This window comes from Stegastes partitus, unplaced genomic scaffold (assembly GCF_000690725.1).
Source record: "Stegastes partitus isolate 25-593 unplaced genomic scaffold, Stegastes_partitus-1.0.2 Scaffold23, whole genome shotgun sequence".
In the NCBI taxonomy this organism is placed as follows: domain Eukaryota; kingdom Metazoa; phylum Chordata; class Actinopteri; family Pomacentridae; genus Stegastes; species Stegastes partitus.
In genome coordinates this window covers 1,099,062-1,113,814 of record NW_007577754.1, presented here as the reverse complement: position 1 = coordinate 1,113,814, position 14,753 = coordinate 1,099,062, and the positions used below count along the sequence as shown (strand labels likewise).

At 40.9% G+C, this 14,753-nt stretch overlaps 1 protein-coding gene across 2 annotated transcripts; it reads left to right on the top strand.

Moving 5' to 3' along the window:
- Positions 1–320: 320 nt before the first annotated feature.
- Positions 321–11,971, top strand: b3galt2 (UDP-Gal:betaGlcNAc beta 1,3-galactosyltransferase, polypeptide 2). Of its 2 annotated transcripts, none has more exons than XM_008295652.1 (2): positions 321–1,107; positions 9,591–11,971. In XM_008295652.1, the coding sequence occupies exon 2, from the start codon at positions 9,942–9,944 to the stop codon at positions 11,262–11,264; it is 1,323 nt and encodes a 440-aa protein (XP_008293874.1). In that variant the 5' UTR covers positions 321–1,107; positions 9,591–9,941; the 3' UTR covers positions 11,265–11,971. The 2 variants fall into 2 exon arrangements, with proteins under 2 accessions (XP_008293874.1, XP_008293883.1); XM_008295661.1 differs by having other exon boundaries at positions 321–1,523.
- The last annotated feature ends 2,782 nt before the right edge of the window (positions 11,972–14,753 follow it).

Sequence of the window (14,753 nt, the reverse complement as noted above, 5' to 3'; positions counted from 1 at the left end):
AACATGAATACACACAGTAATTACAGAAGCGTACCGTGATTATACCGGTATGTGCTGCTACACGTTCTCAGCAGGGGCGTGTTTATGTGAACGTTATGCGAGTGTTCGTGAGTTGAGGGAAGAGGGCTATTTTTTTTTTTTTTTTTTTTTTAACCCACGCTCCGTGAACGCAGCGTGAGCGGCTAACTGGGTCACGTGAGCCGCTCCGCTAAGAATGCAGTGACGTGGTGGAGCTCCGTCAGTGTAGCGGCGTCTGACAGGCAGCTTCCCCGGGCCAGCAGCTGCCCTGCCCGGCTCACACATCCGACGGGGGCTCGGTCCCGAGACGGAGCGGAGGAAAGATCCAGGAGGAGGAAAACAAGAAGGGGCGGACTGGAAAAACCGAAGCAGAGGAGGGTGTTTTTTTTTTTGGGAGGGGGGTTGGAGGTAGATGAGTAATTGTTTTTGTTTTCATCTTGGGGAGCATGTTTTGGCAGTGAGAGGTTATTGGGTTTTTTTTTTTTGTTGTTGTTGCTGCTTTTTTTTTTTAATTCTATTTTTCTCCTCTACTACTGTACATCAGCCTGCGGTGCATCGTGAAGTACCAGCCCGCACTCCTGCTGCTCCTTCGCCGCTGTTCTGCCATCCCTTCCAGCGGATCACTCTCTGGATAAACGTGCGTGGATGCTGTGATGTTTCTTTTTCATTTTCTTTTTTTTTTTTTTTTAAATACCACCTCAGGAGAGCGGGATGAACTTGGATAAGATAAGAGAACAAGAGTGAAACAGAGGGGGGGAAGAAAAAAAAAGGAAAAAAAATCCATGGGAAGTAGTGAGGTAGAGAGGAGCTGTGCATAGCGGACACAAGGAGCAGGAGAGGGAGGAGAGGAGGAGTCGCAGCAGCAGCAGCAGGAGGAGAAACCAAAAAAAAAAAAAAAGCTGCAGGTTTGTTGAGCCTGTGGGGATGAGGACGCCTTCAAAAAAAGGTGTGATTAGAGGAGGAAACGGAGGCATTTAAAGGTTTTGTTTCCAGTCCCGGTGATGGCGGGTGAAGGCACCGGGGCTCGCACACTCCGTCGGCCGACCGCAGCCCCGTCAGCAGCCGCAGCAGCAGCATGAGGAGGAGGAGGTACGCACTGCACGTCTCATCAGTCCTCCACATCCTCATTATTCATTTAGCCTTCCCCGCCCTCCTCTCCCCTCCATTACATCCACCTTTTTTTCCCAGCCGCCTTGACTGGGATCCATCTAGCCATCAATCAGTTCCTCTCCATGTACCTTTTGTCCCAACATCTCCTCTCCATCAAACACTTTCTGAGCCCCCAGTGGCTCCGCTAAACGTTGCAGTGACAGACAGGAGCCCTCCCTCCACCAGGCAGATGTTGAAGGCAGGTGCACCACTGCAAAATTAACAAAAGCCTACTTTGATTTTTACTATCACTCCACTCCCTAAGGAGGGATGGAGGTGATGGCCTCCATTCCTCGTCCTTCTCCCAGAACAGAGGCATTTTCACTTCTGTGTGGGATCAGTTTCATTAAATAAAGGTCAGTAGTCCATACAGTATTAGTTTACATAAATTCAAGTTTAGGAAACCCCTCCGTGGACCTGCCAAGAGGCGAGGCCAGGGAGTTTCCATTGATCCAGTTCAATTAACTGGGCTTTTTATCCACTTCATCACGTCAAGCTGCCTGAGCTGTTTGGCACAGAGAACTGTGCATACTTGGGCATATCTGCTAAATGCTGAGATGGACGTAAAAAAAAGAAAAAAAAAAGAATATGCAGCTAACCTCACCATCTGGGTTTTCACTCTGCCCACTAGACTATGAAACTTTAATAGGGTCTAATTTTCAAACCACCTCATAATTTATTGCTGTGGCGTCTGAACCGACGTCCTCCAGATTACGGCCGGGCTTTTATTAACGAAGTAAAACAGAGCATACTGCAAGAATTAAAGCCAGTAGAGAAAGTTGGCAGCAGCACAAGAGAAGATCTAGATATCACTCACTCTGAGTGGAGAAAAAAAAAATCACTGTCATATAATATTTACTCCAGCTAATGTGGCTCGGAGCTGCCAGAGCTGCCTTCTGGAGGTCTCTTTTATTACTGAGTCCGGTTTTAGGAGGCTGCTCCATCCTTTCTTTACAACCCTTTTAAAAGACAAATAAAACCAAACATTGTGCCATACCTAAACATTATATAGCTTTGTGCATTAAAGGGTCACTTTACACAAATGACAAAAAAAAAACACACATATTTCTCAGATTTGTGCTTGCAATATAGCTCAGTTGGGTTGCATTTGTGGAACTCATAACATTGAAATACTAGATGTGTTTGTACTATTATGAATTATTCTTCCCTTTTTTTTCTTCCTTTTTTGATAAACTGATTGTCATCTAGTCCACAAGATGTCAGAAAACTGGACATTAAAGTTTCCCTAAAGCCAAGGTGATGTGTTCAAATATCTTATTTTGCCAAATAAACTGTTCAAAAGTCGCAGTTGTTCAGCTTAGTGTCACATTAGACAAAGAATAGACAAGTCTAACATCTGCTCAGTGTCCTCAATCTGCAAGCTAAAACTAGGCTATTGCGTTTAAACATGTGATATAAACTCATAAAAATAATTGATTATAAATTATTGTTGACCAGTCAATTATTTAATTAATGGTTTCAACTCTAAATATTCAACAGCAAAATCTTTATGAAGAAACATTTCATGTTATTCTCGGTCAACACATGACCATCGCTGGAAATAATTTTTATTGGAAAAAACAAAAACAAAACAGCTCCTTAGTTTGCAAAGATGGCTACCTGGAAACCAGGGCAAATAAAACTCAACCGTCATCTCGTCTAGATACCACACAAGTTTTTTTTTTTTTTGTGATTTGGGTGAACTGACCCTTTAAGGATCAGATTTGGTCATGTTGTGTGATGAAGGGGCTCGAGTGGCCTGGCCCACATCTGACCAGCCTCAAGTGATGAAGGGTAAAAAAAAAAAAAAAAACACAGCTGGCCATCCAGTGTCACTCATCTGCTCTGCAACGCTTAGCGAGAACCCTCCCTATCCCTGCGGCCCTATCCTAGTTGAGTCACATATGCACCAAACAACATTTTCAATGGTTTGCTTCACTTCTGCACCACCTAAAACATTGTCTCATTTCTTGGACAGAAAGTTTGTTCCAATGAAAACTGTGCTGTGTAAAGTTTCCAAAGAAACTAGAGCACTTTTTATTGCTTTTATAAAGATGATTTTTTTTTTTCTTTTTTGTCTTCATAAGCAGTTTTAAGGCTTTAATCCCATTTTATTCTTTGCGGCCGCACTCAAGCACCTGCACACAGAACAATCATACCACAAGAATGATGTTTTTGAGTGGCAAAGAGACATTTTTTTAGTTCCACAATGTTCCTTTAAGTACGCAGGGATGGACTACTTAGGCCACGAGGAAAACAGTATTAAATCAGAATGCAATGTGATCTGTTGAGCGGTTGTTATATTTAGAAACTGGACCACTATAACACAATAAATCATTGTAACTGCATGGTATTTAATGTTATTTTTGTGTGTTTGTGCGTGTGTGTGTGTGTTCTCAAATTTAGCAGCACTTTGTCTAATGCTTTAGTATAATTTGGTTAGGGAACCAACTAAAAGCTTTTACCATTGTAAGTTAATTTATTGATTGTTTTCTTAATTTGTTGTTTTCTTTTTTTGTTTAGTTTTTTTTGTTTAGTCCATTAAAAGTCTGAAAAAATGTCCATCAGTGTTTCCCAAAACCCAAGATGACATTTATCTTATTCAGTCTACTACCCGGAAATCAAGATATTCAATTTACACAGTTGAGAAAACAAAACAAAACAAAACAAAAATTCAAATGTAGAAACTGACTCTCTTTTCATGAACAAAAAACACTCAACCCGATTTGTCGCTTATCAGAATTGCTGGCGATAAATGTACTAATCGATCAATCCATGCCTTTCCTCAAAGCCTCTTTTTCACGCCACTGCAGTGCTAGCAGTATGCAACACCGCCTACTGTTAGCTTAGATATAAAGGTCGCTAACGTCCACAGAAGACAGGATAGCTGAACAGGACAATGACCCACATCTGGGGGAAAACTAACGCTTACTTTGATTTATAAATGTTTTTCTATATCCCGAGTCAGCTGTTGAGAGTGCTTGATTAGTTACCAAGCTAGCAGAGACGTCGAATAGATGCTAAAAGTAATACGTACATACTTCTTTGTGGCTTAAGTGGTTAAAGTAAGAAATGGTTCAAATTGTGCAATATGATAACTAAACTGTTCAGCTAGCTAATGTAACAGAAACATGGCTTAAATAGATCAATATGTCAAATAAGTAGAGAACCTGAACATTAGATTATCACTAAGAAGACATGCTGAACGTTTTCGAGCTAGTAGTTGAAATAGTTGGCTAAAGTATTGAGGAAATGCTAGTTGGCTATGTGTATTGATATGTGGTTTAAATAAAAGTAATGTAGAAACAGCTGAAATGTGAAGCTGCATAATGTTCGACGTTGCTAAAAGTAATGCCTAAATAGTTGAAACTTGGAGCAGGAATTGAAGCAGTAAGTACATACCTAAGTGTTGTGGAACATGCTTGAAAAAAGCTAATGGTAACCAGACTAAACGTTAGTAGTTTAATTGTGTAAAGTAAATATCATAATATTAAATATTCATATTCAATAAAAGCCAGGTTGTTTTTCTCGACAGATATTATTCCCAAAGTTTAAAAAAAAAAGAATCTGTTTACACGACCACTGTTTTGTAAAATGTCTCTGTACACATGAGAACGCAAAAACAACTACAAGCTGCAGTATGCTGTGGACCATTTAATACTGGCCGCAGCATACCGAGGCTTTTGCATGATGGTGGTGCATCAAGTTGGTATGGGTATGTCCAAATCAATTTGTCACATCATTGTTTCCCAGACTCTCTGTTTTACATGTCCATAGGAATACACATGAACCATAGCTGTTAAAAATTTGCATTTCAGAAGCCACATGTAAACATCTCCATCTGAGTGACCTAAAATGCATGTGGACCAGAAACTAAAATATAATGTAGATGAAGCAGTTAGGATTCGATGGGGCTGTAGAGGTATGTCTGACAGGAAAACTGCCGTCTCATATAATAGAATTATTTATAAAATAGTACAATTTGTTGAAGACTAATAGCCCTGCTCCTCGCTTAAAAGACAAAGCGGGGTTGATCAAACAACTCACTGAGTCAGACAGAGAGATAGTGAAACTCAGGAAGTGAACGAGCAACAACACCGCCACCTCTTAACTCGATTCAACTTCTTTTCTTGGCAGACTTGGTGAACTCTTTATTGCAATGAGATGGTAAACAACAGTCGGAAAATTACAGGTTTCTGAGAAGGAATGCAGCCGCAGAGGAGCGAAGAAAGTGATCAGGATGAGGAGGGATTAAGATGAGAGGCGTGGACTCACCGACAGTCTCCTCTCTTTTAGAGTGTGTGTTCTGAACCAAGCCCGGGACTGAATCCCCTGGAAGACCCTGTTTAAGATGAGCTCAGCAGGACCCCAAAGAGAACAAAAGCACATGTACAATTCTTAAAAGTCACTGCTGTGCAGGCCAACTAGTGAAACTAATTCAGTGTGGATTTTGCTAACATGAGAAAGAGAGAGAGATGTGGGAGATTGATTCATGATGAAACCTGTTTTGCAAGACTGTTTGGGACTGGTATTTGGCTCACAGCTCGCGTACTAATGGTGTCACTTGATAACAATATCAAACAACAGAAAGTTTTCATTTGCCAGCAGAAGTTTGGACCCAGAGCACAAAACAGTATAACCATTAGGTGATGATTAAAAAATAAATAAATTAAAAAAACGTAAATCATTGATTTCGCTGTCAGCTGCAACGTTTTTGATACCAGAGATACCTGAGCATACGGCTGCTGCTTCACTTGCCAAGTAACATGGTAAGTTCTGAAAAACCAGTGATGGAGAATATATTAAGATCCATTACTTAAAATACTTCAGCTACTCTACTGAGGTAAAGGTATTGTCAGCGAAATATACTCATCATAGTACTAAAATTATGAGGAGCAAAAGTATTCAGCAGGCATTACTACCTGATGTAGTGAAGAACATGCATTATTCATGTAGTTTAATTCAGTCATAATACTGCAGTCTAATTAAATAGTGCTGCCTTGAAGCAGTTAGAGCTGAAACCATTAGTCAGTATAAGTTAACCAACAAAAAAAACTATTTGCTTTTGTGACAACTGATTAATCATTGAATCACTTTTCAAGCAACTTTTGCCGCTTTCATCGACAACTTTTAGAGTTTTCTATTCGTATTCGCCTCATATATCAGTAAAATGAATATCTTTTGGGCTTTAAACTGTAAGCTGAATAGAGGAAGTGAGTTTATTCATAATTTTTTTGTATTATTTTCTGTCATTTTATTGACAAAACAGTTCATTGGTTCAATAGTATAGAAAGTGAGGAATAATTTAACTCTAGAACAACTGACATATTGTCTTTCTTAAAGTTTCATTTGGCCATCTTCAGGTGTTTTTCAGTACCCTGAGCTTCACCCTCTGATAAAGGATGTGTCAAAACGCTACTTGATCATTAAGTTAAATCATACATATAGTGACAGTTTCAGGAGCAGTTATTAGATAAAATGGAAGCTTCAGTCAGCCACGTCTTTTTCAGTGAAGTATGAAAATTGATAGGGTTTTAGAATATAAGTTGGATAGAAAAAGAGATTTTGTTTGTGATTTTTTACTACATTTTATACACAAACAATTCAAAGATGAACTAAAAAAATTAAGTTCAGTTACAGTTCAATTTGCTCGTTTGCAGGGATTTTTAAGTCGCCGTAGCTTTACCGTGATCTTTTCATTAAATGAATTCATAAATGTAGTGAGCAGTGGCTCTAAACAGCTCATGAATGACAGATGTTTCTTTTCTGAGGAAAACGTGCCACTATAACAAAGCGCACAGTTTTATTAAATAAAGGTCATATTCTCATCGACATCAACAAAGGAGGCAAAATCCGGCTAGGTCGCACATGTCGCTATGGGAACAAAGGAAGCCAACAGTGGAGAACGGTGTGTGAACCTTGGAAGTTTATTTCCTTTTGTTGATTCTGCTTTTTCCTCCACATGTGAGGCTGATGTGGTGACAGAGACGACACCATAACGTATGCCCAGTATGTCGCCACCGTGTCACTCCCCCAGTCTATGTTCTGATTATTGACCGCTGCAGAATCGCTGGGGCTTTAATTAGTGCTAGTGTAACTAATTGGCTTGCATAGAAGTGACATTGATGGGAGGCAAGAAAATGAATTAATGAGGAGAGGCATTGGCAGATTAAATGCTGCTGCTAAAAAGTAAAAATGGAGTCTGGTCTTTCAGGGAAATTGGCATTTGCATTGAAGACAACAAAACAAAGCCATTCATGTCGCCTGCACGTGAGCGAGTGTGTGGGTGGGTGTTGGCGTGTGTGTGTGTGTGTGTGTATGTGTGTGGGCATCTATGTACGAGTGTGTATCTCCATGTACATGTGCAGCCATGTGTTTATGTGCCTCTGTGTGCAGTCTTCATCAGAGCTCATGGAACTAGATGTTCATTTAGTTGACAGCAGAAATCTCTCAAACGCTGGATATGCTTCGATGTAAAGTATGTTAACCTTTAAAACAAAACCGGCCCTGGCCCCTCTCATTCTCCTGTAATTGCTTGCACTGGGTAAGCACACTCGCCGGAAAAGGTTATCGTGTTCCTTGTCAGTTGTCATGATGAATGAGCAAACATAGCAGGAAATGAAAAGTGGAAGCTTAGAAAATCTACCCAAGCCAGCATGTAGCATTTGCACCAAATAATGCTCAGTTGTTCAGTATCTGCAAATTATTAAACAGCGAGCAAACAAATAAACAAGAGAGGCAATGCAAGCAGTCAGTGAATTAACACACTCAGGAAGGAAGGATGGATTCTACACTGCTGCTGCATTAATATTCACTAGAGTCTAGTACAACCTCCAAGTTTCTGCTGGCATATTCTGTTTTCTCCAGTGATGTGTGTCTGCTGCTAGTGTGTGTGTGTGTGTGTGTGTGTGTGTTTGTGTGACAGAGTTAACATGTGCGGCATTGATGATGTATGTGTCCACTGTGGATATAATTATGTGTGACGTATACATGCATCTTTTCTGTGCATCTATACACACACAAACGATTACGTGTGCATTAGATTTGTTGTGTATGTCAGTAAGCCTGGTCTGCATTATAGTTTGTGTTACTGTGTGTGTCTGTTCACACACAAAAAGATTATGTGTGCAGTGTTCTGTGTGTACATCATTACGTGCAATGCACAGTAAATGTTGTGCTTGTGCTGACTGATTCTTTGCCTTGATGACTCAGTGAATCAGTGTGTGCAGACGTGATGGCCTTCGTGTGTCTCTTGGTGCTCAACTTCCACGTGGGCAACAGATGCAAACGTTTACATTTTGTCCACATTTTTGCATGTTTGCGTGTCTGCATGTTTACTTGTATGTCCTGTATTCATGCCTGTTTGTGTAAGAAGGTCGAGCAGCCTGGGTGATCTCAGCGAGACAGTAGGCAGCATTGATAAGCTGAAGGTGGAAGGTGAATGGCAGGTGAAGGCTGTTATCACCAGAGGCTGGCTCAGGATTCGACACCACTGCCTGCTGGACCCTGAAAACTTATTCTGACAGATGCATCTCCTCCCGAGCTGTTGACGCGCGGTGGGGGGCTGATGACACTTGCTCGACCAAGCGGTTCAGAGTAGTGTTAGCCGACGTCACGTTGAGCAAACCTGCAATTTATACTTCTGCTTCAGGCACTAAGCTGCATAATGACATGCAAGTGGGAACCCTCATCTGACCAAATCCAACACCAGACAACCATAGTTTCCTCATGGAAGTTTATCTACTATGCTCTGTTCTACCCTATTTTAAATATTCTGAACTGTGAGATGATTTTGTGTGATGAATAAATTGTTCTGATCATCACTGTCACTCTGGGAAGTAGTAGTTGTCTGTTTTGTTAACTGTGATATAGAATTATTTAGATAAAGCATGTTTTGCTGTATCTCAGTAACACACCTCGGAGCATCTGTTTTTTTTTTAAATCGTACAGATGTAATGTATGCACAGTATTTTTACAGCAGCAGTTTTCTCTTCCGCCTCCAATGTGCTCACAACAATAACTTTCTTCAAATAGCCACATCCCCAGAATCTGCTGTGTTTCTTGTCCCTGTCCAATCAAAGATGCTACAATGCTGTCATATTGATTCAGCTTGTCTCTTTCAAACTGTTAAGTAAGCTTACCAAAAGAGCCATTTACCATACTGGGCACTGCATCCACAGAAAGCTCTAATTGGGTCTTTTGCATCTGGATGAAATTAATTCAGAATTATTCTGATTGTGTCAAAACAAATCATAAATAAAATGATTAAGAATTACTCTTGGTTTTTTTTCTCTCTCACAAGTAGAATAAAAAACACATCTGCAACTCAGACAATTGACATGTGGCTCAGTGCCAGTGGAAAGGAGGTGCTTTTGGAGCGCTGCCAATACTGTTTCTCAGTTTTTCTTTTTTTCTCTTTTCAGATTAGAGAGAGCAAACGCAGAGGAGGTGACCCTTATCATATCCTGAAGGAGACGAGACATAGAGCATGACCCTGTGTTTGTCTACAGTGCCAAAGAAGAGGCAAGGAGAAGCCTCCCTGGCCAGAGAATCGTCGCCTTCCTAGCTCCGCCAGGAGCCCTTTTAACTTGCAGCTTGGAGCTGCACTGGGGGGCTCAAACGTTCCCCTGACTCCACCAGGAGGCTCTCTCCAACCCATCTGCCAGCTCAGATAACCCTCTGATTGTTGGCAACCACATGTTTGAGGTGACTGTATGTGACCGCCACTGCCCATTCTCGAGCAGCAGCAGCCTCCTGCGACCTCGATCTGCACCATGCAGTGGAGACGGCGGCACTGCTGTCCCATCAAGATGACCTGGACCGTCAAACGCTCGCTGTTTCGGACCCATGTGACTGGCCTCCTCTCGCTGGCTCTGCTTTTCACTCTCTTCTTATTTTTCAGCCACCAGGACTGGCTGCCAGGACGCAGTGGGCCTCGCGAAAACCCGCTGGCCTACGCCGTCAGGGGCCTCCGCAGTCCCAAGGGAGAAACCAACCAGAGCAGCTCCCTGAGGAGCCTGTGGAGGGAGACGGGGTATGTACCACCAAAGCCTCTGCTCAACCTCAGCTCCCAGCAGGTGGAGGGTGCAGCAGGAGAGGCAGCAGGAGGAATGGGAGGAGGATCCAGGACTGGTGTAATGGGGCTGGGGGACTCCATGAGCACTAACAACAGTTTACAGAAAGAGATGGGTGTAGGAGGGAAGCTTAGCGCTCAGCCCTACCGCTACATCCTGAACGAGCCCTTCAAGTGCAGGGACAGCACGCCCTTCCTCATCCTCCTCATTGCTGCAGAACCAGGACAGGCTGATGCCCGCAACGCAATCCGCCAGACATGGGGAAATGAGAGTGTAGCAATGGGCTTGGGGTTCGTCCGTCTTTTTCTGCTGGGCACAGGAAAGAGCTCAGACATCTTCCTTCAGAGCAGCATAGAGGAGGAGAGCCGTGTTTATCACGATATCATCCAACAGGACTATCGGGACACTTACTACAACCTGACCGTCAAAACCCTGATGGGTATGAACTGGGTGGCCACCTATTGCCCACATGCCTCCTATGTAATGAAGACAGACAGTGACATGTTTGTCAATACAGAGTATCTCATCCAGAAGCTGCTGAAACCTGAGATGCCTCCAAAGCAGAGGTACTTCACCGGCTACCTGATGAGGGGCTATGCACCGAACCGAAACAAAGACAGCAAGTGGTATATGCCACCAGAGCTGTATCCAAGCGAGCGCTACCCGATATTCTGCTCAGGCACAGGGTACGTGTTCTCAGGGGACATGGCTGAGCTGATCTATCAGGCCTCACTCAGCATACGGAGGCTTCACCTGGAGGACGTCTACGTGGGGATCTGCCTGGCGAAGCTGCGCATTGACCCAGCACCCCCTCCCAATGAGTTCCTCTTCAACCATTGGCGAGTATCTTACTCCAGTTGTAAGTACAGCCACCTGATCACATCCCATCAGTTCCATCCTAATGAACTCATCAAGTACTGGAACCACTTGCAGAGCAACAAGCACAACGCCTGTATCAACATAGCCAAGGAAAAGAACGGCAGGTATCGACACCGAAAATTCCATGGAGAGAGGCCTCCATGATGGACCCTGTGACTACAACCTGCCTCAAAAAAGGGAAGCTGGTCCACTGTAACTACTGCCGGTGGAGGGCATGTTGAACTCAGCACTATACACTATATGGGGAAAAGCACATTGTTTTTGGTATTGTGTACAGTCAATGATCCAAACTATTTTTTTAATTTAAAAAAATGTGAAGTATTGTAAACCTATTGAGCTATTTCTAAAAGGGAGAATGGGGGACATGTTTGTGTGATGTGGAGCATGCACAAAAAGAGCTGCAGCTCAACAGTGGTGTTTATGATAATTCAGGTGCCAACAGAACGGTGAGAATTTTGGTAGTACAGTATGTCGCACTCTAGAAATATGAAAAAAAAAAATAATTAAAAATTAAGACACACTTGTGTTTACACAGACAAAGGGAAATGTCCATGTAATATGTTGAAAAGTTACACTACCTAAATATGAATGAATGATATGAATCTTTGACGTTGACCAGTTATGCTGCCCTGTTTCTCAGTGTTTACTTTACAGATCTATCAAAGAACACTACTCTAAAGAGGTTTATCTGTCATATACTGTATTTTATTTTCAAAAAGTCTACATAAAAGCACCCAGAATCACATCTGAGAAGACTGAGATTGTATTTTTTAAAGCTTTACATTGAGTATGACTCTGCACTTGAGCAAATGTGCAATGAATCAAATAACAATTAAATGTACTGAAATCATTTTGTTTGTGACTTTGTGTGTGTGTGTGTGTGTGTTGTGTGGGATCCTTCATGACATATCCACTACAACAGCTCACCATTGTTAAAAAATGTATACATTCAGTGTGCAGCACATAATCGGCCTGTCGATGTAATATTACAGTTTAGAAATACATTTTTACATCATTCAAGTTGACAAGTTTTTGAATTACAGTCTGACCAAGTAAAGTCATTGGATTTCAGTTCAGCAAGTTACAGTAACATAGTAAGTAGAAAGTAAAGTAGACCCCTGATTGCAGTTTTTATTTTCCTCTTTGTTTTCATGTATTTCAACACTGAACTTGTTGACAAGATGATAAGTTTACCTTGATTATTGTAAAAAAGAATAATAAAAAAGTTATTTAATCTTCAAGTGAAAATAGATTTTCACAAGTAATATTAATTTAAAAAAAAAATAATAAAAAAAATAAATAAATAAAAAAAATAATAATAATAACTAAGTGACTTACCCAATTCAACACGAGTGCAGCCAATTGGTGCTTGAAGTCACTCAGTTACTTAAATAGAAATTAAAAATTGTAATCAAATCAAAGACCAGACCTCAAGCCAATAGAAAATTTGTGAGTGGATTAAAGAGCTGTTCACTCACGATCTCTGTGCAGCCTGAAGTACAACAGTTGTAATGGAGTGAAACTGCAGTGTCTCGATGTGCAAGGCTGATCCACACGGGCTCAATGCTGTAACTGTAGCCAAAGGTGCATCTACTAAATACTGACCTGAAGTGGATTATGCAGTCACTTGTTTTACCTTGTATATTTATTCAAGAATGTATGTTACCATGTAGAAATCTGTTTTCACTTTGACATGGAATAGTCTTTGTAACTTTCTGTCAAAAAAATAATTATATTGATCAGGATTCAATGTTGGAAAGCAAAAATGGAAAAACAAACAAAAAAAAAAACTTCCGACGAGGTTTTATAGGTACTGTATCAATGTAAGTGCATGGATCCTACTAATGCTGAAACACGTGCAAACATAATTAAAACAGTCATACCCTACTTATGACTACAAAACAATAGCAGTGACTTTAATTTATCTTTTGGGCTTCGAAGACGGTTGTTACAGCATACAGTCTAAAAACACAACTGTAAACAAACCAGACAAAAAAAATTGCTTTTTTGTTACAAACAAAACCAGTAAACCTCATTAAAAGGTATTATCGTATTCAGTCGACCTTGGAGAAATGCTTTAACTTCCAAGTAGAAAAGTAAAACATTTAGAGAAGTTCAGGTCAAGCAGAAACAAGTGAGGCTGAAGGATGAGAAATGAATTAAACATTTAGTGCCTTCAGGGAATATAAAATATTCTGCATCAAAACACCTGAGTTAAGATTATGATAGAAAATGAATGCATAAGTATGGAAGTCTACAGTGGACTTTATGTAAATGTTGTTTTTTACTTTAACAGGGAAAAATGTAAGTCCACCATAGCGTTATCATTTTCTGCAAACACATGCATTATTTGTGCAAAAATTAGGGAAACGCATTCATACAAATTAAATTTTCATTTTCACATATGGGTATTGTAGGACAATATTAAAATGAGAAAGAAATGGGCATTTGACCTTGCTCTACAGTGGATAATATTCAAATACAATAATCGATATAAAGTCGATATGACTCTACTCAACAGATTTAAATAGGCCCTTAACATTTCATTTTTAAAGACGTCAGCTGCTCCTCAGTGGATGATATTAAAATGCAATAAGCAAAAACAATGCCCTTGTTCTATTTGATTGCACACTGTAGGGGCTGGGGATTATTAAGTATAAATAAAATGTTATATACCCTTTTCATTCTTAACTTAATATGGTCAAACAACACGTTTATATGAATCCGTCCATCCAGTATCTATACACCGCTTAATCCTCACTAGAGTTGCGGGGGGCTGGTGCCTAACCCAGCTGACTTAGGGTGAAGGCAGGGGACACCCTGGACAGGTCACCAGTCTATCACAGGGCTACACTTAGAGACAGACAACCAAGCACATCCACATTCACACCTACGGACAATTTAGAATCACCAATTAACTTCAACATGTTTTTGGAATGTGGGAGGAAGCCGGAGAACCCAGAGAGAACCCACGCTGCACGGGGAGAACATGCAAACTCCACGCAGAAAGATCCTAAAGTCCTCACCGGGACGCGAACCGGGGACCTTGTAGCTGCAAGACAATGGTGCTAACCCCTTTATATGAATGAAAATAGTAATTCTGTTAGTTTATTTTCATTTTGATTTTTAATGAGCTGACGACTGCATATGTTAAAGATTATAACGCTGTTGTGGAATTACGGTTTATTTTTTAAGATTGTTTCAGTAACATCTGCGATTGGCTTCTATACATGTGATTTTGAATGACTGCTAGTGTTATGGAACTGAACTTTTAGCTTTTAGTGAAAATAAATGTGTATTTATGGGTGTGTGTCGTGTGTGTGTGTTGGTGTGGAGGCAGGCAATAAATAAACACACACTCCAGTGCTCGGGGCCACCAAGAAAAAATATAATTGGGCGATGACTTGAAATAGCCGATATCAGATTAAGGTAATCTAATTGAGCTAATGGAGAGACGGTTTTGCTGCACTTTTTCCCGCAGACTTCACTACACACCTGTCAGTCTGGTTTTAATCACCTATACGTTTGAGTGATTCTGTTCAGGGCGCTGCAGAATGACTAAAGTTCACACAATGGTATATTTTAAGCCGCTAATCACTAAGCAGAAGAGTCTTTAGGGAGGAGGAAGCTGAA

Coding starts and splice junctions, on each gene's coding strand:
- b3galt2 (XM_008295652.1), top strand. CDS start 9,942: ATGCAGTGGAGACGGCGGCACTGCTGTCCCATCAAGATGACCTGGACC.